The sequence below is a fragment of the Labeo rohita genome, chromosome 3, assembly GCF_022985175.1.
Source record: "Labeo rohita strain BAU-BD-2019 chromosome 3, IGBB_LRoh.1.0, whole genome shotgun sequence".
NCBI lineage: Eukaryota > Metazoa > Chordata > Actinopteri > Cypriniformes > Cyprinidae > Labeo > Labeo rohita.
Genome location: NC_066871.1, coordinates 30,832,887 through 30,857,446, shown reverse-complemented (window position 1 = coordinate 30,857,446; position 24,560 = coordinate 30,832,887). Strand labels below are relative to the sequence as shown.

The following is a 24,560-nucleotide window of genomic DNA, read 5'->3' as shown; positions in this document are numbered from 1 at the left end:
CATGCCCCACTATTGGCATATTGTTTGTATGGACATTGCACAGTACAAATGGGCTTTTTGTTTATTCAACATCAAGATTTAGGTCTGATTTTGTACAGGCGTATAAGGGACAGAGTCTATCTCAGGTCTTGTATTTGTTTTGAAGTACTGAATTACTCAACTACCCTCATGTAAATAATCAGAGAAGATGTTAAATGGCATAACTTTTTTATTTTTACCCAGTAAGCATGATCTGTACAAACTTCCAAATAATGCTAATGTGACATGTCTTAACTGAAAAAGTCAAGACACATTTGGTATATAGCTGTTGTAGGAGACTGCCCTAAAAGAAGCAACTATTAATCATAAAGAAAGTCATTTTATTCTGTCAGTTCCGAAAATATACAAATATCCTTTGACCTTTGTTGATCTCAGTAGCATTTTTGCTATGATATGTAACTTAAAGCTCACTCTAACAGTCAACAACTTTGTCAGTTGTGTTTCTGACATTAGGAAATGACACCATGCTTCCTGCCGGTCTGTATGAAGGCATCTACGGCACGATCAATGTCCTGGTCAGTGTGAGCTGCAGAGATTTGGACTCGAATGCGGGCTTTTCCTTTGGGAACGACTGGGTAGGAGAAACCGATCACATACACTCCTGATGAAAGAGAGAAAAACATTGTTTAAGCAGGCTGCTGGGCTTGCATAATTTATTTTGTAGAATTTTTTTTTTTTTTTTTAGAACTATATGTGACCCAGGATAAATGATGAATAAATAAGCTTTCCATTAATGTATGGTTTGTCAGGATAAGACCATATTTGGGCAAGATACAACAAAAAAATCTGAAATCTGTGGGTGTGGAGAACACACACACAACAAAAAATAAAAAAAAAATAAAAATAAAAAAAAAAGTTTTGATATATTTACGGTAGGAAATTTACATAATATCTTCATGGAACATGATCTTTACTTAATATCTTAATGATTTTTAGCATAAACGAAAAATCAATAATTTTGACCTATACAGTGTATTGTTGGCTATTGCAACAAATATACCTGTGCTACTGAAGACTTTTTTTTTTTTGTGGTTCAAGGTCACAGACATGCCTGAATTCTTACCTAGTTTTAGCATGTCGTCAGCCATAAGTGAAGCCAGACGAGCGTCTCCCAGCATCACAGGACAGATGGGATGAGCTGTGCCAGAAATGGTGAACCCTGCTTGGGTCATGTTGTTTCTGAACCTTTGGGAAAAAAGAAAAGGCGCACAATAGACCATTGTTATCATTAGCTCAGTGAACTCCAAAAATCCTTAAAAGCATTCATACTTTCATACTGAACCAGCAAAAGTCAGCTCTTTTTGTTTTGACTGCAATGTCATCCTAGACAGACCACTGCTTTGAAAAGCAAACTCCACAAAAAGAGAGCAGTAACACAAGCTAAAGGGTGTAACCGAATCTACAAATATCACAGAGTGCCCACTCCCCCCTCTTTTCCTACCTCATGGTTTTAGCTGCCATGGACTGAGCAATTTCATTGGATGCCATTAGCAGTTCCACAGCACGGGTGGCACAGCCCACCACAGGGGGAGGGAGGGAGTTTGAGAAGAGGTACGGACGAGACCTCTGTCTCAGAAGCTCAATCAAAGCCTTTGGTCCGACAGTGTAACCACCTGACAAAGAATTAGGAACATATACATGTGAAACAGCTGAAATTGCTTCAGCCTTTTTAGCAAAGGAACTCTGCAATTTTATTTGCTATTTTTCATTGTTATAAAGGCAAACAGTGCTTCAGATGATTTTTGATAACTATACGCACCAGCAGCGCCTCCCAGTGCTTTTCCCAGAGTGGAATTCACAATGTGCACCCTGTTCATCACTCCCAACAGCTCATCGGTTCCTCTGTGTGAAAAGAAATGAACAAATGTCCACTTATAATGTAATATAATATGGTATAATACTTTCGTACACAGTTTAAATAAGTTTTTATACAAGAAAATGTAAAACTATTGGAGGTCCCTCTAAAGCGATTTTCAGATCAGGAGGGCCTTGGCACAGAGTGCTACGGTGCCTGCTTACTTTTTCAGCAGCTTTGGTTGTAAAAGTAACTTTTCCCATAAGGAATTTCCCATGGTAATTTTTCCCATCGGGATTTTTAAAAAGTATTCATTAAAGAAATTATAAAGGCATAACCCAAACCCACCATCTACAAGGTGAATCACAACATCAAAAAGTTTGATTTGAATTAAAAAATAATATGAAATTGTAACTAAAAAAACAAGCAATTGAAATAAAAGCGATTTATAAACATTGATTCAAAGCTGTTAATTAAACATATAAAAACAATGCGTTTTATATTTATTGCAAAATAATAATATTTTTGACAAATATTTACATAGTTTAAGAGTGTAGGGAGTGTATTCACTATCATGTCATTTCCAATGCTTCATTATAGAGGGTTTGCACTTATGTCACGATTTGGTCAGTTACCCGGAAGCGCGGCCATATTGGCAATACTTGAATGTAAACAACAGCATGGATTACATGTTATTGTACTACTGAATACGTTGTTCTGCTAATTTATGCTGTCTAAACCATGGAAAAACCATGTGGAAACTGCTAAATCATATAGAGAAGGACTTAATAAGCAGGAAAGGGTGCAATATTTTGACAAACTAAAGTAAATGGGTGGTAAAGATACATACCAGCATGAATTAATGAATTAATTAGCCTAATATTTCACCCACCTGACCAGAAAATGATAAGAACACACATGAATGTCAAGATTATTATATTGCGCTGGAAATCCTGGTTCAGTTTGGCCAAACACGAACGCCTTTTGTTCCTCAGAGAGTTTTTTGCACTCTTCTCCTTGATTTGTTATAACTTTTGGCAGTCTACAGTACTCCTAATGTTTTCCCGGTCCGACTGATTAGTACAGCCCAAAACATGACAACTACTTACAATTTTCAGCAGCAATAATCAGCAAAATATGCAAGTTTCGTTCGGTTCACTTATTGTTTATGTTCAGTGCTGTCAATATGGCCAACTGATGATGCGTTTTCAAAACAATCCATTGCTACAGAGCTTTTTTTTTGCACAATTTGCTTGTTTTGATTTCTCTGCAGAATCATGAGTAATGTTGATTTTCACAATTATTTTAAATGATAAGTTGAACTAATGTGGGTTGACAGCTTCATAGAAAAAAAAACAACATACAAATGATAAACAACTTTGTAGCTCACACTGGACCTGTCTGGAACAGTTTATCCACATTATTTTTGCCATATGAGTTTGTAAATTTCATGGGTCTGGCTTCCACGTAGGGCTGGGCGATTGGCTGAAAACTGTATCACGATATCAGCATTTCATATCGGTCGATATCGATAATTATTGATATTTTTTATGACCCATTTAAAATAAGGAACAGGAGAAAAATATATTACATTTCAACATTTTTATTTTAAACTTAACCTTCCTCTGATCATAACCCCCCCAGTTATTAAGACAGAAATGTCAACAACCATGGAAAACTCAAATAATTAAAATGTAAACATAATTCTAAAGTCACAATGAACACTTAACAATTATCTCTTAACATTTAAGGTGCAAAATGAAAGAAAATGTAAGAAATGCTTAATAAAGTGTAATAAAATAGTGCAGTGTTAAATATAAACAGAGAAATATGCCACTGCCTCCCTTATATCTTTGTACCATTTAGATTCTTTGTCATAAGGCACTGATGCAGAGTACCTCTCCATGGTGGTCTGCTGCTTGTGTTCAGGGCTCGAAATTAACTTTTTTTACTTGGTAGCACTGGTGTTCCCAACTTCAAATAGTTAGGAGCACTAAATGAATATTAAGGTTGCATTAAATACAACTACACAACCTAGAGCCTACAGCCTAGATATGTTATGTAGTCTAATTTGCGCACATTGGGGAGTCGCTCTCTGAACGTGGGGTATTAAAACTGCTTTTGAATGCGCGCGCGCGTTTTACTTTCGGTTTCGTTTTAACGATGGCGCGAAACTCTCGGCGGTGCTGAGCGTCCATTCTACAATACAAGATATTAATTTAATAATTTTGTCACTCCCACGTTGCTAGGTTATAGAGCGAGTGCCTTTGTTAATGCAACCAAACTTGCTTCGCAACCTGTTTTCTTCCGACGAAGAATAAAAAATATCGACCGTTTTTTTAGAACACATTTTTTATTGATTTTATTGATCGATCACGTGTCTATCGCGATACATATCGTTATCGTTTTATCGCCCAGCCCTACTTCCACGTCTAGCTATTTTTAGCTGTATGAAACAGCTCGTTTTGCTGCTTGATACTGCTAATTAATTATGAACACACTGGTTTGTAGTACGAACAGTTTTCACGTTAACTGCACATTGTTAATCCTTTTTTTTTGGTGTTTTTCCCTTTTGTTATGATAGGATAGTGAAGAGCAGACAGAAAGTGAGGTGGAACAGAGAGAGGGGGCGGGATCAGGACAGGTCCTCCAGCGAGGATTCAAACTCGGGACGCCCGTAGTGCAACGGCACTGTATGTTGGCGCACTTGCCCACTAGGCTATCAGCACCGAAGCACATTTTTTTCTTCTTGTTATTTCACTATAGTGGCTAATGAACAGGAAGAATAAGGTGGATACGTTATTATTAAAATCAAACCTCCACTTGAGAAAATAAATGGGATTTTTACTGACGGAATCAGACTTTTGCACATTTCTGTCTACTCACCGGCCACGGGGACCCATGAATCCTGTGGCATGACATTCATCAATGAAGACCAAGGCGCCGTACTGCTCAGCCAGATCACAAATTCCCTGCAGAGGAGCCACATCACCATCCATGGAGAACACGCCGTCTGTGACCACCAACCTCAGACGAGAGGACTGTAAATAACAGACATTTGTAACAGCTAACTTAAACTGTTGTAATACATTTTCATCAAGCAAATCTTTAGTCAGTCAGTTTAGTACAGACATTATTTAAATAATGCACATAAACCACTGATTTGCATGAAATCCTGTTACACAAGATTTATACAAAATCTACCTGTGATTCTTTTAGCTTTTCTTCCAGGTCATTCAGGTCCATGTGTTTGTAGCGGAACCTCTTGGCACGGCACAATCGAATGCCATCAATAATAGAGGCGTGGTTAAGTTCATCAGACAACACTGCATCATCTGGACCCAACAGGACCTAAAGCAAAGAGCGCCAATGTATTGTTAGTGTATTTGCGGTAGTGCTATTTACTTCAGTATAATATAACAATTAGTTAAAACAGACCTCAAACAGACCAGCATTGGCATCAAAGCAGCTCGCATATAGAATGCAGTCTTCTCTTTCATGAAACTGGGCTAGTTTCTCTTCCAAGGTCTTGTGGATGCTCTAGAGAACAGACAGTTAACAGATATATTTTAAGGCATCATTAAGCATTGCCATCAGTGACAGTGTGTGCAAACACAGTATTTTTCCTTACCTGTGTGCCACAGATGAAGCGAACTGAACTAAGGCCAGCGCCATACTTCTGCAGGGCGTCGACTCCTGCCTTCACCACCTCCGGATGACTGGACAAACCCAGGTAGTTATTTGCACAAAAATTCAATATGTCTGAAACAAAAAGAGAGAATTATGGGATCAAAAGGAGAAGAGACAAAAAAATATATATATATTTTTTATTTGAGCTATTTAGATCTGTTCGTTGTACATTACACATTTACAAAAAATGATTGAATAAATAATATAAAATATTAATAATAGAGAACTACTCATAGAACTTAGTAAATATAGAAATACTGCACTACTCATTTCAAGCATCTATGCATAAACCTTTGGAAGAGTTTTAAGATAATAATAAACATAAATCCAACCAAAATATATAATAAAATCTATTAATAATAATAAATATCAATAATCATGTATATATAACTATTTAAAAAATAATGTTTCAAATAAATAAATATATATACACACACACACACACACACACACACACACATATATATATATATACACATAAATATACAGTTGAAGTCAAAAGTTTACATGCACCTTGCAGAATCTGCAAAATAGTAATTACTTTACCAAATAAGAGGGATCATAAAAAATGCATGTTATGTTTTATTTAGTACTGACCTGAATAAGATATTTCACAAAAAAAATGTTTACACAAGAGAGTGTAAAATGTTTAGTCCACAAGAGAAAATAATAGTTGAATTTATAAAAATACAGTTCGTACACTTAATTCTTAATACTGTGTTGCTACATGAATGATCCACAATTGTGTTTTTTTGCATTTTTGTGTATTTGAACCCTTTCCAACAATGACTGTATGATTATGAGATCCATCTTTTCACACTGAGCACAACTGAGGGACTCATATGCAACTATTACAGAAGGTTCAAACACTGATGCTCTAGACAGAAACACAACGCAATAAGAGCTGGGGGGTGTAAACTTTTTGAATTTGACGATCAGGGTAAAATTATTTTGTCTTGTGGGAAACATGTAAGTATCTTCTGTAGCTTCTAATGGGCAGAATAAAATGAAAAAAATATGATATTTAGGTAAAATAAGAAAAATGTACATCTTCATTCTGCTCAAAGGTTTTCACCCCCAGCTCCTACAAATTGTTTTTCCTTCTGGAGCATCAGTGAGTGTTTCAACCTTTTGTAATAGTTGTATATGAGTCCCTCAGTTGTCCTGAGTGTGAAAAGATGGATCTCAAAATCATACAGTCATTGTTGGAAAGGATTCAAATACACAAAAATGTTGAAAAACCAAAACATTTGTGGGACTTGAAATATTTTTCTGCAGTTTAACAGCTACAAATAAAGTTTAATTTTATGGGAGAAAACAAGAGTTGTCACAATTCCAGTTTCTTATGCAGCAAAGTTGCTGAAAAACTGAAATAGCAGTATGCAATTAACTTTCTTTCCCTTTGGAAGGTACCTCCAAGAATCTACAGCCTAATCATACCATTTTGTTGTATATTTGTTGTGTTTTAATTGACTCTTTGGCTAGGCTGTCCACACACTGTGCTGCTCACCCCCTCTGCTGCCGTCCACGTAGATATGAGGACCTTGCTTGGACGTGATCACTCGCTCACCCTTCCATGTGCCCGCTGCCCGGATAGTGTCCAGCTCGTTCTCCAGCACCGACAGCGCTTGAGCCACAGCCGCGTACTTTCTTTTTGCATTGGCAGCGCAGGGCTGTACAACACTCCTCAAGGGAGCACTGAAAAGACGAACAGCTGTGCGAAGTGACATTTCTCCCGCACTATCACAGTTACTAGTACAGTCAATGTATGTGGAGTGGAAGAATGACGTTGGGGCGGATATATGTCATGTACATGGGCGTCGAAAAATCAGCCAATCAAACGTGTTGACGTAAGCGGGTGGTGCACTCGTTATCCAATGGTAGCGCAGCTGAGGTTTCTGCGCTTTAAAGAAACAGGCTGCTGATGTAAGACTGACAACTTGTGTAACTTCAGCAGCAAAATATATTGCTAAAGTAGCAACGTACACAAGCTGTAACGTTAGCTTTCGAGATTTTGCGATAGATAGATAGATAGATAGATAGATAGATAGATAGATAGATAGATAGATAGATAGATAGATATTCTCAGCTTGCAAAAATAAAATACTATTGTCAGCAACTACAACTGCAAACTCTATTATGCATTTGATATGGTTGAGAAAGGTCATAACAACGAATGGGCAAAATGTAGAACAGTTGGACTGTCCGACAGGACTAATTCGCGGGAAAGAGGCGGACTTCCGTTTTGACCAATATGTGTAACAAAAGCTGGCGGATCTACGATTCAAAGAGAAAGTGCAAGAGCACGTCATTTTCGCGGTAGTATTTCCCGGCAGTCGGCAATGTAACAACGGCATTCTGCCAAAGAAATGAAAATGTTGGTAAAAACATGGCAATGTACGTTTTTAGCACTATATTGGACCTCCTTTTTGGACCAAACTTTTTGGTTTGCAGATGAGTGAGAGGAATTTTTTTTTTTAAAAAAAGGTAAGCAGCTTTTATGAAACTAGTGTTTCCCTCCAATTGTATCTTTATAATAAAAAATGAATTTACTTATAGCCATTATGAACACACTTTAGTTCAGCAGTTCTGGCTATTTATGCTAGTATTTTGTTGGTTATGATATAGTTTTCACTATTAGACTGAATACAAAAATTTCATTTGTTATGTGCATCTCGTATGTTTCTTAACATGTCACATTTAAAAAAAAAAAAATCGGCGTTGGATAAATAATAGATAGCCTATAAAGTGCAGTGATATTTTGTTTAATATCTCGGAAATTCAGGCAGCACAAATGTTCGTTTTGTAGTGTACATCCGTTCAAGCTACTCACAAATTCATTTTCTTTCATGATTTCATTATATGTGGCGCTATTCACACCAGCAGAGGGCTATTAGGGTTGCCAGGTCTGCGTAACAATCCTAGCCGACAAACAAAAACGTGACCCTGGACCACAAAACCATAAGCGGTAATTTTTGGAAATTGAGATTTATACATCAACTGAAAGTTAAAAAAGACATAAGCTTTCCATTGATGTATGGTCTGTTAGGCATTATTTAGCCGAAAAAGAAGTATTTGAAAATCTGAGTGCAAAAAAATCTAAATATTGAGAAAAGCACTTTAAAAGTTGTCCAGATGAAGTTCTTAGCAATGCATATTACTAATCAAAAATTATATATTTTTTAATTATAGTTTTTTATATACCATATGAAATTTACAAAATATCTTCATGGAACATGATCTTTACTTAATATCTTAATGATTTTTGGCATAAAAGAAAAATGTATAATTTTGACACAATTTACTGTATACAAATATACCCACTACTTAAGGTTTTGTGGTCCAGGGTCACATATATTAACCATTACCATAGCTCAGGATTCTCAGTGGCCCTTCTTTACAAGTGCAGTTGTATCACTGGTAGAATAAAAAAAATACAGTCAAATATAATTTATGTAAATTCAACATTCAACCCGCGTTGGGGGGAATAAAAGCGTAGCAACAGCTTAAAAACAGCCCAATTCCGCGGGAAAACCGCGGACTTGGCAACCCTGAGTACAGACTCATCTTGAAGTGCCGCGGATAGGGGGCGTTCTGTATCCGCGGGAAATCCAAACACCTTCGTGTTGCGTTCATAGACGAAAACGAAACACCGAACTTTAAACAACAAATACGAATGGAATTCCATATGGAAATCGTCAACTCAGGTCAGAATTCTTATGTTTTAGCCGTATATGCATTGTCAAACTATGTATTGCTCACACGGACTGTATATTATCTTCTTCCTGTACTGTTTTTAACAAAATGGACGACATTATTAATCATAACTTATAATAATCGCCACTTCAAGCATACATATGCTGTTTTAAAGGATAAAGAATGGCATTAAAGCATCATTAGACACTGACTAAGAACCTTTTAATCACTCGATAAGACAGTAAAAGACGTTTTGAGCTGAAGCGAGTATTACCATATAAAATGACAAACCAAGATCAGATTTATATTTGATTACACAAATGTTTCGCTTTCTAACAATGATCCTAATGTAAGTATTTTTCACCACAGCTATAATAATTGGATTTTTATGCTGGCTTCTAAGAATAGTCTGGAGATTTCTGTGCTGCCGTGGACACAACTCTGGTGTGTACCAATATTTTTATTTAAGAAATTAAAAATGAAAGTTTAAATACATTAAAACCATTCTGACCAAAGGTAATGTGGTTATGTAATGCGTTAACAGACGTTCAGCTCTCAGTTGAAGAAACAGCGCCATCTCTTGGTGCAAGCACTGTACGGCCATGGAATTATGGTGAAGGTGGAGGTATTTTCTGGACAGTTTAGGTAGGTGAGACACGGGTAAGTGACAGTCTTTCATTCACTAACTGGACAGGGTTTAACCAAAATTAAGTTATTTACATCTTTATTTATTAATTTTGAGTGATTGATGACAATGCATAAAAGTGCTAATGGCCTTTCCATTCTTTTTCCATACAGAACACTTGGATCAAGATTAAGAAGTAACTTTAAGTTTAGCACTTATAAGATGGAGGATTGGCCCCCTTGAAATCATTGTTGCCCCAGCTACACCTGTTGCAAATTCCCCAGAGGAGCCGATGTCGAGGTGGGGCAGAGTTACTGGCGCTCTCGCCCCACGTTTGAGGGAGTTCTGGACCTACGTTGGGATTGGTTTGGTCCATGCAAAGCAGCATTAGAGCACTATCTTGTCTATTTAATGGTGATAGGGAGCCCTGCCACATGTTCTCGCTAAGATTTAATTTGACTATCAGTGTTGAGATTTCTGATCTCAAATGAATTCAATCACTTATTTATTCCTTCTTCATCTTAAGCAAGAATATCAGGGATGATTTGCGAGTGTAATATTCCTTTTATACCAAAGTTCAACAAAAGAATATTTAAGGCTGTTTAGTAAGTATATTTCCTTTATTTCAAAGAAAATATTTCCAAAAGAAGCCAAAGCATCAAGCCATCAAATTATGTACAGAATGAATGTACATGCTTTATTGGAGCATTTTCTTACTTCATTAGTATCTTACTTTTTGCGCCACTGCATTTCATTAATATTGTTCCTCACTCCACATTCATTTGAAGACATGATAGTCACGCCCACGGGCCGTTGGGTGAACGCACTGATCTATATATAATGACTGATCTGTTCTCTATTATAGATCAGTGGGTGAACGTCTGATGCATATCGCACATTCTTTAATTTTCTGTTTGGAAACAAAGATGCCGGTATGCCAAGCCCCCTCATGAAAGAGAAAAGCTGTCATGTTTACAACTTTGACGATGAGCGCTTATCAGGATCAACTAAATGCTGGATTTTAAAAGTATATAAAATATTTTAAGTTCGCAGCATAGAATCTTTAAAATATGTCCCAGAGTTTTACACACTAGTCTGTTATTGTGTGGACAGTTCCATGCCCCAAACATGATGCGGCACAAAGCAAAATGTGATTGGTTCCCTGACTTCTATTTGACGTCATTTACATCTGCAAAATGTAGTTTCTAGGGTACGACCTGTCAGTCATATGGTCTCTTGGGCGGGTCTTGGCCATTCAAAGCCAAGGTTCCCAGATCTTCTGGCATCAGTCTAAAGGTCTGTCTACATGAGACTAGGTGCCCCCAACATTGAGTTTGTGGAGAATTTGACTGAAGACGTGAAAAGTAACTAATGGAAAATGTTGTTATTGTTTTTTAAAGGGGTCATGAACTGCCTTTTTTATTATTATTTGTACCATTCTCTGATGTCCCTTTTTAATGTTATCAAGATTTTTACATCAAAAAACATAATTTAGAAGTAAAAGGCTTTTTTCTGTCCTGGTTTTGACCCCCCTCATCAGAACGCTCTGTTTGAATAGGCGTGGTGGATTGTAGACTCAGAAGTAAACCCCCACTGCTATGTTCGGCTAACAGTTGTGTATGTTTAACAGTGTACATCCTTCATAGGTGAACGCTGCTGTGATTGAGGTTAAAACACACATAAATATTAAGCACATATCAAACGATCTGTAGTAACAGACAAAGCAAAAGTGAGCACGTAAAAACTTTACTCACACTTGTCAGATCCAATATAATTGGCACAGCATCGTCTTTTAGTTTTAATCTTTCTGAAAATTCCACATCGAACTGTACCTTGTTTGTAAACGAATCTACGGTAAATTGTTGGAAGATCAAAGGACTTTTAATTTCTTATTTCATGACCCCTTTGAATAAAAATCATATTTATGTTACATGTATGTAAGTTGTTTTTTTAACTAAATCTATTGTAAAAGAGTGATCTGTTTAGACTGCTATGAAATGCTTAAATGTATATAAATCTGTAATCATTGAAAATAATGTTTTGTTAAAATAATATAAATCCATGCCTAATGTGTCTTCCCTACTGCCCTAGCAGTTTGAAATGATGTAATAAATATGTCATTTAAAAATACAATGTTTGCTTTGAGTTCTTAAAACAGTAAGTATTTAGGTGATTCTTTCTATTCTGTGCCATTTCAGCTTGGTAACTTTCTATCAAAAATGTGTACATTTCCATGATGTAGTCATTGTATCTGAAGAAGGGCTTGTTACACTATGCAAGGGCCAAACCCTGTTGTGGCACAAATATGCATTTTGCATGCACAGTTATTGTGCTATTTACATTTTCTAAGAGCTAAAAAGTCTCTCTCTTTACCATGAAAATGTATTTTAACGAAGTTTGGCATTATAATTAGAATTATCTTGAAAAAAGTTGTATTTTAAGACAGTGTAATTTCAACACATTTTATTTAGAATTAAGAGAAGTTTAAATGGAATTTTGGCCCCATTATAAATTATTTAATGTTATCATTTCGTTCCCTACAAATAACGACACAGATATGCATAACATTTGTTGAACTTATTTTATTAATATTAAAAAAAAAAAAAAAAAAAAAAAAAACACTGAGGTAACCCTGTGGACAGAAGGAAAACAAGGTGTGTTATGTTAACACCAAATTAGTCTTGTGGCACAATTCTTCTTGTATTAGGCAATATGTTAAAATATGCTAACATATTGCCTAATGCAAGAAGAATATTGTCACAATTTACAGTCACTACAAGAGATAAATGGTTCTGTATATAACAATTTATAGGATGAAAGGCCAATTTGCACAATAAAGTAAGTTGTTATACCTATTATTACAAGATCTCATTTGTTATATAATCCTTCATTAGGCTATACAAAATATGCTTTTCATTATATTTTTCAATTTAATGTTTATAGTTTTAAAGAACAAATATTATTTTGCTCTCTCTCTCAAACACACTCACACTTATACTGGAATTGCTATTGTTACGGATTCATTACCTTAATGGTTTTTCTACTGTCCAAACTGTATTTAGCCTAGCCTTAGCCTAACTCGACACCTAAACCTACCCCTCACACAAAACTACACACAACAAAATCTGCAGTGTTAAAATCCTGGTGTTAAGGACTTTTAGAGTAAAGAGTTAAACTTGTGGTGTTGAATTTGAGAGGATTAACACTAGCTAGTGTAAACAGCGCCCTCTGGCCGGTGTAAATACGCAGAGTTACCCTTATTAACACTGTTGAGTGTTATCAGTCACATCCGGGACATTTGCTCGTGTGCGCGCCTCACCCATCTGAAATATTTTTTACAGACGCCATTTTCTTTGCTCGCGATGCGGAGCATAATGAGGACGGTAAACAGCGAAATACAGCGTTTAATCTTAATTACAAAATGTAATGTAATGTCATATCGTTTAATAACGATATTTATGTGCTGTATGTGGCTAAAATTTTCTCTGAGACATGTTTATCCACTCGCGATGCGGAACAGACCAGAGTCCTGTGTACTCCTAAACTTTTTCTCAGAGAGATATTTTCTTTCACTCACGATACAGAGGAGACCAGTTTTATCAAGGAAAACACCGAAAGTAAGTGTTTTATCTAAGTTGCGATATGTATTTTGTAAGATAATATTACGTTATGACGATATTTATAACGTTATGCTGTTCGCGCCTAAACGAGCCTAAACGTTTCTCACAGATTTGAATTGCAATGCGGAGCTGATGCAGATGAGCTGCTTTTAATAGGGAAACTTAAGGGGTAAGTGTTTTACCCTATTTAATATATGTATTTTATAACATAACATTGATTAATAGTGACATTTCTGTGTTGTGCACTCCTAAACTTTTGTTTTTCAGAGATATTTTCTTTCACTCACGATGCGGAGCAGACGGGGAAGTTGGTTTTATCAAGGAAACACCTAAAGTAAGTGTTTTACCTCATTTACATTATGTATTATATAGGATAATATTACTTTATGAAGATATTTGTAAGCTGTATGTGCCTAAACGAGCCTAAACGTTTCTCACAGATTTGAATTGTTATGCAGGGCAGACGCAGAGGTCACTTTAACAGGAAAACGTAAGAAGTACGTGTTTTACCTAATTTAAAATATGTTTTATAACATCATACGGATTTATAGCTATTTTTATCTGTTGTGCACTTCTAAACGTTTTCCCAGAGAGATATTCTTTCACTCTGGAGATGATGTGCTTGAAGAGTATGAAGTCACCATTACATTAAGTGGGATGAGAAGAGCTCTGTTAGGACACATACCAGAAACAAGGGTAAGCCACAATTGCATATTTTAAAATTGTTGATTGTCATGCTTAATATTTTGATTATTAAACAATAATGATAAAAAGCCTGATCTCCTTCTAAAAAATGTATCAAATGTAAGTTTTTGGTATGCTTGCACTGCCATTTGATTTATGTGCTGTCCCATTTATGTACATTCATTTTGGCAGGAGGAGTCCAACCTCAATGCAGAGAGAGATCAGTACGCACTTGGAATTATGACTTTGTTTCTGTTGTTAAAAGACTAATTTTCCAGTAAGACTGACTTTCTTTTTACAATATATATACATACATTTACAGTGAATTAAATGATTTTCCTTAAAAGAGTAAGTCACCCAAAAATGAAAATCGAGTCAACATTTACTTAGCCTTGGCCTTGTGTTGCTCTAATGCCATATGCCTTTCTTTCTTTTTTGGACCACAAAAGGAGATTAAAAAAATGCCCTGAACAAAGTTATCCATATAATGTCAGTATAGGTCACTGTAGCCACCCAGATCCAGAATGAATCCAGATCAGATGGTCACTGCAGTTCCCTGGATCCAGTCCGTATCCAGTCCAGATGGTGGATCAGTACCTAGAGATGACCTCTACAGCCCTGAACGTCAGCGGAGACCATGACAACTACATGAGCCCCAGAGACAGATCCCCTGCGAACACCTCGTCAACACACCCATTGGCACAAGACCTCTGCTCAATCTGACTTTGTTGCAGCCTAGATTTCGACACACTATTTCCCTGTTTAATACTGTAAAGCTGCATTGATACAATCTGCATTGTAAAAAATGGATGTAAAATTATCCTGTTTGTTATTTAGTTTTACAGTTTTACAGGAGCACTTTTGAAATGCTCCAAGTGGGAGTGAATATCTTGCTTGGCTGAAAACAGCAGAGAAACACATCTTGTCATGCTGAAAACAAAGCAAAGACTGTTGTTAAAGCTGATAAATGTAAGCATTATAAACCTTAAAACATTAAGAGCACGTATGGACCAAATAAGAATTTGTATTTTGTGCCTTTGCATTGATTTGCCTTGACATTATGATGTTTTAGATGTTGTGAGAACATGTAAAAAACATGTATTGAAAACACTAAATGTGTTTCAATTAAAAAAAATAAATTAATGTAAACGTATTGTTTTGTGGGTTTATTTTTTAATATTTTCACCTGAACACTGGTATTGTGTTGACCAGTTACTCCATGAGTGCTAAATTTGAACACCAACTTTGGTGTTTTCATCATCCGTTCTGGTGTTAATATTTTACATTTTAGGAGTTTATTAGTAACACTGTCTCAGTGTTAAAAATGTCAACACTTTCAAAAGTGTTAGTTTAACACTTTACTGGTGGTATCCATATATACACTGGATAAGTGTTAATTTTAACTCTGAGAGAGTTAAATTCACCCGTTAAAATTTGTAGTGCAGGCATATGTAGATTTTCAAAACACTTAATACTGTATGACCTATAACATTTTTTTTTGCCCATGGGGTCCTAATAAATGTCCCCACAAGGTCAAAATTTAATGGTATTACAATATTATTTACTGGCATTACAACTTGTGCTACTACTGTATATACTTGGTATTACTATTCATTTGGACCCCATAATGTATTCCCTATACCAGTACACACATACACACACACTGTAATGGCAAAATCAAGATAATTTAATTACAGTTTCTACCTAATGAACAAAGCGGAGTTCTAACACTTTCTTTTTTTCTTTCTTCTTTTATGTCCTTTCTCCACCTCTCCTTTTTATTGAGGTATATCTGCCTTCTTTCAGGGCCTGCATCATGAGCCCTGTAGCGTCGCTGCTTTTCTGCAGTAGACAACAGCACCATTTCCTTGCAAATACATGCATACTATTTAAACAACTCTTTCTTTTAAATCACAATTATAAGTACCAATACATGCTGTAAACACTTTTTAATCTATTTTTTACATCAACCGTTACAAAACTAATTAACATTCACTGTGCAAAACAGTAACAGAGTGGACAGTAACAGCAGAGACATTTTATGCTAAAGTCAGCCATTGGTACTTAGGTGAAAAACAACAAGGTAGTGTGTATAGTGATCACTGAGAAAGATTTGTAAAGTGTTTATAAACCATATTTTGAAAATGACAAAAAATGATCAGTTTCCACTATAAAAAAACATAACAGAATGAACATGTCATGTTTTACTGCATCAGTAAATCATTCTAAACACTGAAAAAAGAGTGGATAGGAAAGGAGTGTCGCTCTGCTTCTTTAAGATAGTTTGCCAACAAAAAGTATTTTACTTCCTGAGAGTCATATAGAGAAACATTCAAGGGACGTGTTCAGAGGGACTTTCAATCAAATTAACCATTAAAAATGTATAAATGACAAAAAATGTATTTTGTTGTTGAGGAATATTACAAATAAGAATATACAGTAATAATAAACATTTGGCAATGTTTGATTTTTACTTTTGTGAAGTTATGCAAGTTTGCAGTACTTGGGGACATGGCAGTTGCACTAAAACGAGTAATACGTTTTTAATTAATTTTGGGTACATATTTATTGTGTTCTATGGTAAAGGGGCAGTAACTTTGTAATATGAGCATTTAGAAACAAGTATTAGCCCATTTTTACACAAAATATACCACATTATGTAATAGGGACTTAAATGGCACCAAATACCAGGAATATTTGCCCTATGTGTGATCATTCTGCTTAAGAATCAGCATGAGATGGTTTGCTGGTCTTGGCTGGTTTAAGATTGCCTTTTCTCCAGCTGATCTCTCATTTGATAAGTGTGCTCAAAACCCCCTTTTATACAGACCAGCCTAAACAGGTTGGGAAAGCCTTTTTTTGTATTGCATGTTTGTTGTGTAAAAGCAAGAACTAAGAGCAATGGAGGACCTTGCGCTGGGGGGGTCGTGGCCGTGCGTCGGTGTGTGGCGAGTTGGGAGTGAGAATGTGTTGTATTGACACGCTATTGTCCTGTTTAATACTGTAAAGTTGCTTTGCTTTAAACCTGTTTTGTTAAAAAGCGCTGTATAAATAAACGTGACTGATTGATTGCTTGTGTTGTGTTGTACTTTCACGTTGCCGATTTTGTCACCATGCATTATTAATACTGTTGTACTGTTATGTATTTTGTTTTTTGCACACATTTTAATTGACTTCATGTTAAAAGTTTGAACAGTTATCTAGTAAATCTCAAATCAGTATGTCAGACTGCGCTTTGATTCATTTCGCAAGCCTGACCCAAACACATTCAGTCAACCACCTCTCCGTGGCATTTCACCCAAGAATAGCTGAACTATTCGCACGGCGACTTCCTTCGTCCAGATCTTTCAATGACTTTAAAACTCCTCCTTTTAGACGCTACCAATAATCGGGCTCTTATTTCACGCACTGTGGCTCATGACACTTGCCCGGGAAATTTGCAGCAGCTTGTCGCTTATTTAAACTTCGTAAGGAATTACTAAAGTCAAAAACCAGTGACTGACATGGAAGTCAATCACGAGGGTAAGAACAGTGTACTTTTATTGCAGTATCTTTTTAACCGCTTGCCACATAGGCATGATAGCACTTGGCATTTCTGTTCTACTTTCTATCGGCTATAACGTATATATATATATATATATATACAGTACTGTGCAAAAGTCTTAGGCCACTAGTATTTTCATCAGCTAAAAAATGGTTTAAAGTCAGTTAAAGTCGGTCTTTTGCTGTAGTGTGTCAGTAGGAAATATCAGATTACATTTCCAAACATTCATTTTGCCATTAATCGTAATAATCCAGTGTTTTTTTTGTTTGCACAAGGAGTCTGACAACAGCGAGTGCTCTGCACAGAGATCGGATCTCACCATCATCCAGTCTGTCTGGAATGACATGAAGAAACAGAACAAACTCAGACAGACTAAATCCAGAAGAACTGTGACAAAGTCTCCAGGATGCTTCAAGAAACCTACCTGCAAAGCTGCAGCACTGTTAAAAGTTTTAGGCACTTGTGTAAAAATGCTGTAAAATGAGTATGCTGTCATAAATAGATTTTCTTTATCAATTACCTTCTATTAACTAAATGAAATCAACATTTGGTGCGAGCATTCTTCGCGTTTACAGCAGCTTTTGCCCTAGGTGCACTTGCGCAAAATTTTTCAGGTAGTTTTGCAGGTAGGTCTCTTGAAGCATCTTGGAGACGTTGCCACAGTTCTTCTAGATTTACTCTGTTTCAGTTTGTGTGTCTTCATGTCATTGCAGAGACAGACTGGATGATGATGAGATTAGATCAGTGTGGAGCACTGGCTGTTGTCAGACTCCTTGTGCAAACAAAAATCTTTTGTGTTTACTGACACACTACAGCAAAAGATAGAAATAACTGACTTCAAACCATTTTTAGCTGGTCAAAATACTATTCGCCTAAAACTTTTGCACAGTACTGTATAAATATAGACCATTTCGCTAGATGTAAACAACACTGGTCCAGAAGCGCTTTCTGTTTTTTTTTTTATTTTATTTTATTATTTTTTTATTTCACATATACAAAATACATCTTAAAGGTGCTAATGTAACATTTTCATCCGTCAAATGTTATGTTGGTTGTAATTTTTTTACGGTCACCGGAATGTGTTAATAACTTTTTTAGATGGTTTTGATGAGATCTTAAGTTTACTTTAAAGTGCTTAAGTGTATCCCTCGGGTGTTTTGCCGTGTATTTTGCATGCCCAGAAAAAAGCCACTGATTTTACATAACCTTTTGATTTCCGGTTCGAGGTTAGTGTGTGGTTTTATTTCTGTGTGCAAGCAAATATGTCAGGGCTGTCTAGGGGTGTGACGAGATACATCCCACGAGACGAGAGATGCACTTGCATTTTCAGACCTGCTCTCAGACGTCTGCATTTCCGTCTGACATCACTTGCAGTCTTATTTATTTTTATTTATTTATTATTTTTTAATATTAAACCTCTCTCAACATTTTTCAACAGTAGCCAGGTGGCGAAGACTAGAAAAAAGAAACTAAATTACAATGTCACTGGCAATCGTCACCTGCACTCTGCTACCTGCGACATCACTTGCAATCCACACAAATGGTGCGTGTTGCCAGTGGAGACAAGACGCTGTGGCGGTTAAACGATTAAAACTAATTCAATAGGATAACGTACAGGGTCCTGCAAGTCATCTGTAGAAGATTAAAACAAGACCCGCAAATCCGTGGCCACAGAACAGCAGGATATGAACGCAATGCGCAAAGTCTCCCGTTAAGCTTTTTCCTCTCGTAGAAAACCATTAACACTTGACATGGCTTAATGTATTTAGACAGAAGTACCATTAAAAAAAAATCAATTTTGATATATAGTTTATTAATTTAATGTACTTCAAACTAAGCATATGGCCATGACGCGTTAACTTTCACTTTTATACTTGCCCAACAAAATGTGGCAAAACGGACTAAGATGATAAAGACCAAATTCAGTATAAAACTTATTGTTGACAAACTATATACCAGCAGATGTGAACGCGCAATAAGAAATGCATTAAGTGATATTAAAAGGACCAACTCCGTATAGGCAAGCAGACATGCCCAGAACGCAATGCGTTAAACAGACGTTTCCTCCCGAAGAAAATCAATATAAATAAAACACATTATGTAGCGTAATGAACAAAGACAATTATATAATATAGCTGCAAGCAGCAATAAAGCACAAAAGAGGCAGAATGATTAAGCAGTTGAAATGCCATTTTAGGATAATATCTGAAAAAAAATCATAAATACAACCAATCGTAATAAAATTTAATGGCTTATCACTTTTGACCAACAGGTGGTGCTGTTTTCAAATTGATGTGACGTGTTCTGTGTGAAATGACAATGACACACACAAAGTTTGCCGTCATTATGTCAAAGCTTTGCAGAGATACAGCCTCAGATGTAGTTTGGCATCTTTCCAGCAAATTTGTTGATGCGCTAAACGAAAACGGTTTCGTATATCGACACGAAATTCATAACTTTTTGCCAGCATAGTCTGAAGATGATCTGAGTCAAATTTGGTGAAGATTGGACTAACAGTCTGGGAGGAGTTCGAAAAAGTAGGTTTTATACATTAATCAAAATGGCGGACAGGAAGTTTGGCCAATTTCGGCATAATGGGTATCAATGTTCTCGACTTGACCCAAGGAATCTATTGGCATCAGTTTCATTCCAATAGGCTAATGTAAACAGAAGTTATTAGCATTTTTGTAAATTTCATTATTAATGTTTAGTGAATGGCGTATTACTTCTGACCCATAGGTGGCACTGTTACCAAATTGATGTGGCTTGGTCAGAGTGTGGTGACAATAACATATATAAAATTTGGTGTCAATATGTCAAAGCTTTGCAGAGATACAGACTCGGATGCAATTTGGCATCTTTCCAGTAAATTCGTTGATGCGCTAAACGAAAACGGTTTCGTGTATCGACACAAAATCCATAACTTTTTGCCAGCATGGTCTGAAGATGATCTGAGTCAAATTTGGTGAAAATTGGACTAACGGTCTAGGAGGAGTTCGAAAAAGTAGGTTTTCAACATGAATCAAAATGGCGGACAGGAAGTTCAGCCAAAATTGGCAAAATTGGTATCGGTGTTTTCAGCATGACCGAAGGAATCTATCAAAATCAGTTTCATTTCAATAGGCTAATGTACGCAAAAGTTATTAGCATTTTTTGAAATTTCGTTATAACTTTTGACCACAAGGTGGCGCTGGCCCCAAAATTTTTATGTACATTCAGGGCATGGTGCCGAACATTTTTGTAATTAATGTCGAAACGATACGCTAATCCGTTCTCAAGATACAGCATTTTAAAGCTAAATTCAAAATGGCCGACACCCAAAATGGCTGACATGGGAAAATTGGATATGGTTCGACTCGGTATGACACACCGAATCTAAAGAGACCAGTTTTGTGATTTTTGGACAAATCATTCAGACGTTATAAAGAAAAATAGCCATTTTTCGTATCTCCTGACCACTAGGGGGCACTGCACCGAAACACTGCAGGTAGGCTCAGGTCATGCTTGTTATAAGACACACCAAGTTTGGTGTCAATATGCCAAACTGTTACGGAGATATAGCCTCACATTGATTTTTGCTAGCTTTTCGTAGAATTCTTTCGCGTGTTATTCGTGAACGGCTGGACGAATCGACTTGAATTCCATAACTTTTTGCCAGCGTGGTCTGAAGATGATCTGGATCAATTTTTGTGACAATCGGTGCAACGGCCTAGGACGAGTTCGAAAAAGTAGGTTTTACGAACAATTGAGAATAGCGAAAAAACTAAACCTTACGATTTTTGAATTTTGGTGTCCATTCAACTCGGCATAAGCCAAGGAATCAGAGGAAAAAAGAATTTTTGTTGTGTGGCTTACGGTTCAAAAGTTATTAGCATAAATCTTTTGAAAGTTTGGACAAGTGGTGGCGCTAGAGAGTTTGAGTTAGAGACTCCAAACTTGCTATGGTTAATGTTGGGACTGTCCTCTATCAGTGTGCAAAATTATACAACTTTCCCGCAAGCGGTTCTATGGGCTGCCATAGACTTGCGGCGGAAGAGGAAGAAGAAGAAGAAGAAGAAGAAGAAGAAGAATAATAATAACGCCAACGGATACAATAGGTGCCACCGCACCTCTGGTGCTTGGCCCCTAAATATAGCTGCAAGCAGCAATTGCGGGGCCAAGCACAACAGAGGCAGAATGAGGAGCTAAGCACGGCAAGGAGCAACAGACCGACTACAACAATGAGTAACTAAAGTCATTTTAGGATAATATCAGTTGAAATGGCTGAAAAATCATAAATACAACCAATAATATTATTTAATGGCTTATCTCATTTGACCAACAGGTGGTGCTGTTTTCAAATTGATTTGATTTGTTCAGTGTGAAGTAACAATGACACACAAAAGGTTTGGTGTCATTATCTTAAAGCTTTACAGAGATACAGCCTCAGAGTTATTTTGGCATCAAGCCTAAAATCTGTAGTGGCACTGTACAAAAACGGTTTTGTCTATCGACACGAAATCCATAACTTTGAGTCAGGATAGTCCAAAGATGATCTGACTCAATTTTGGTGAAAATCGGATCAACGGTCTAGGAGGAGTACGAACAAGTAGGTTTTGTACATTAATCAAAATGGCGGAAAGGAAGTTTGGCCAACTATGGTATAATTGGTATGTATGTTGTCGGTATGACCCAAGGAATATTTTGAGACCAGTTTTATTACATTAGGCTTAATGCAATCACAAGTTATTTGCATTTTTGAAAATTTCATTATTTATGTTTAATGAATGGATTATTACTCTTGACAAATAGGTGGCGCTGTAACCAAAATAGTGTGGCGTTGTCAGTGTGAGGTGACAATGGCACATACAAAGTTTGGTGTAAATATCTCCAACCTTTGCAGAGATACAGCCTCAGATGCAGTTTGGCATCTGTATGGCATATTCATTGATCCGCCAAACGAAAACCGTTTTGTGTATCAACGCAAAATTCATAACTTTTTGCCAGCTTGGTCGGAGGATGATCCGAGTCAAATTTGGTGCAAATCATACGATCTAGGAGGAGTTCGAAAAAGTAGGTTTTCAACATGAATCAAAATGGCGGACAGGAAGTTCGGCCAAAATTGGCAAAATTGGTATGGGTGTTCTCAGCATGACCGAAGGAATCTATCAAAATCAGTTTTATTTCAATAGGCTAATGTACGCAAAAGTTATTAGCATTTTTCGAAATTTCGTTATAACTTTTGACCACAAGGTGGCGCTGGCCCAAACATTTTTATGTACATTCAGGGCATGGTGCCGAACATTTTTGTAATTAATGTCGAAACGATACCCTAATCTGTTCTCAAGATACAGCATTTTAAAGCTAAATTCAAAATGGCCGACACCCAAAATGGCTGACATGGGAAAATTGGATATGGTTCGACTCGGTATGACACACCGAATCTAAAGAGACCAGTTTTGTGATTTTTGGACAAATCATTCAGACGTTATAAAGAAAAATAGCCATTTTTCGTATCTCCTGACCACTAGGGGGCACTGCACCGAAACACTGCAGTTAGCCTCAGGTCATGCTTGTTATAACACACACCAAGTTTGGTGTCAATATGCCAAACTGTTACGGAGATATAGCCTCACATTGATTTTTGCTAGCTTTTCGTAGAATTCTTTCGCGTGTTATTCGTGAACGGCTGGACGAATCGACTTGAACTTTTGCCAGCATGGTCTGAAGATGATCTGGATCAATTTTTGTGACAATCGGTGCAACGGCCTAGGACGAGTTCGAAAAAGTAGGTTTTACGAACAATTGAGAATAGCGAAAAAACTAAACCTTACGATTTTTGAATTTTGGTGTCCATTCGACTCGGCATAAGCCAAGGAATCAGAGGAAAAAAGAATTTTTGTTGTGTGGCTTACAGTTCAAACGTTATTAGCATAAATTTTTTGAAAGTTTGGACAAGTGGTGGCGCTAGAGAGTTTGAGTTAGAGACTCCAAACTTGCTATGGTAATGTTGGGACTGTCCTCTATCAGTGTGCAAAATTATACAACTTTCCCGCAAGCGGTTCTATGGGCTGCCATAGACTTGCGGCGGAAGAGGAAGAATAATAACGCCAACGGATACAATAGGTGCCACCGCACCTTCGGTGCTTGGCCCCTAAAAAGGGCTGTAGAGATTATTCTATATGGGAAAACGCGAATAAACGCAGTGTCGTATGATCACACTGGTATGATTAGTGCAGCTTTTGGCACTGAGCCAAAAACATTAAGTGAGCGCTTCTTAGTGTTTTCATCCACATAATGTTTAGGATATTTAATCTTTTAGACATTTAAAATGCACATAATCACTATAAACCACGTATAATAATAATAAGATGAAGAATAAACACTGATCTACAGAATATTGAAAACAGCAGTAACCTAATAGACTAAACCTTTCACATAATTAGGTTTTTTTTTTTTTTCACATCGAAAGCTTATATGTAGCCTACACATAAAGTTCACTCTATTCATCCTGTTTACCAGCCACTCACTTTCATGTGTTTCAGAAAAAAATAGATGAAAGCGTGCTGTATATCCGAGCTCCTAAACCAAGCCATCAACTGTGATCATTATGAACTTGTCTAAAACACAAAATACATTTACTTACATATATTTGTTTATCAGGCAGGTTATTTGTAAATCTATCTTTGGTGGCTGGAACAATAGTTCTGCCAAGACGATAACGCGGAGCCATATAGTTAATATCAGTGATACGCAGCATGCACGATAAAAGGAAATGGTCAGTAACATCATCGCTTTGAGGTACGATATCTATATTAGTAAGATCAATTCCATGCGATATAATTAAATCTAGCGTATGATTAAAACGATGAGTGGGCCCGGTGACAT

At 36.6% G+C, this 24,560-nt stretch overlaps 1 protein-coding gene and 2 long non-coding RNA genes across 6 annotated transcripts; 2 read left to right on the top strand and 1 right to left on the bottom strand.

Moving 5' to 3' along the window:
* Positions 1-342: 342 nt before the first annotated feature.
* Positions 343-7,325, bottom strand: gcat (glycine C-acetyltransferase). Its single transcript, XM_051106450.1, has 9 exons — positions 7,035-7,325; positions 5,466-5,596; positions 5,273-5,374; positions 5,039-5,185; positions 4,721-4,875; positions 1,799-1,881; positions 1,481-1,652; positions 1,103-1,224; positions 343-640 (listed from the first exon to the last, which is right to left on the bottom strand). Exons 1-9 carry the CDS (start codon positions 7,252-7,254, stop codon positions 489-491), a joined length of 1,284 nt encoding a protein of 427 aa, XP_050962407.1. The 5' UTR covers positions 7,255-7,325; the 3' UTR covers positions 343-488.
* A 123-nt stretch (positions 7,326-7,448) lies between these two features.
* LOC127163291 (uncharacterized) lies at positions 7,449-11,945 on the top strand. 3 transcript variants are annotated; one of them, XR_007827470.1, is made up of 4 exons: positions 7,449-8,011; positions 9,590-9,664; positions 9,765-9,880; positions 10,019-11,945. It is a non-coding gene; the product is annotated as an uncharacterized LOC127163291 (long non-coding RNA). The 3 variants fall into 3 exon arrangements; XR_007827469.1 differs by lacking the exon at positions 7,449-8,011 and adding an exon at positions 8,538-9,231; XR_007827468.1 differs by lacking the exon at positions 7,449-8,011 and having other exon boundaries at positions 9,240-9,664.
* A 1,017-nt stretch (positions 11,946-12,962) lies between these two features.
* LOC127158370 (uncharacterized) lies at positions 12,963-14,638 on the top strand. 2 transcript variants are annotated; one of them, XR_007826147.1, is made up of 6 exons: positions 12,963-13,462; positions 13,575-13,634; positions 13,733-13,799; positions 13,906-13,962; positions 14,056-14,161; positions 14,342-14,638. It is a non-coding gene; the product is annotated as an uncharacterized LOC127158370 (long non-coding RNA). The 2 variants fall into 2 exon arrangements; XR_007826146.1 differs by having other exon boundaries at positions 12,963-13,634.
* The last annotated feature ends 9,922 nt before the right edge of the window (positions 14,639-24,560 follow it).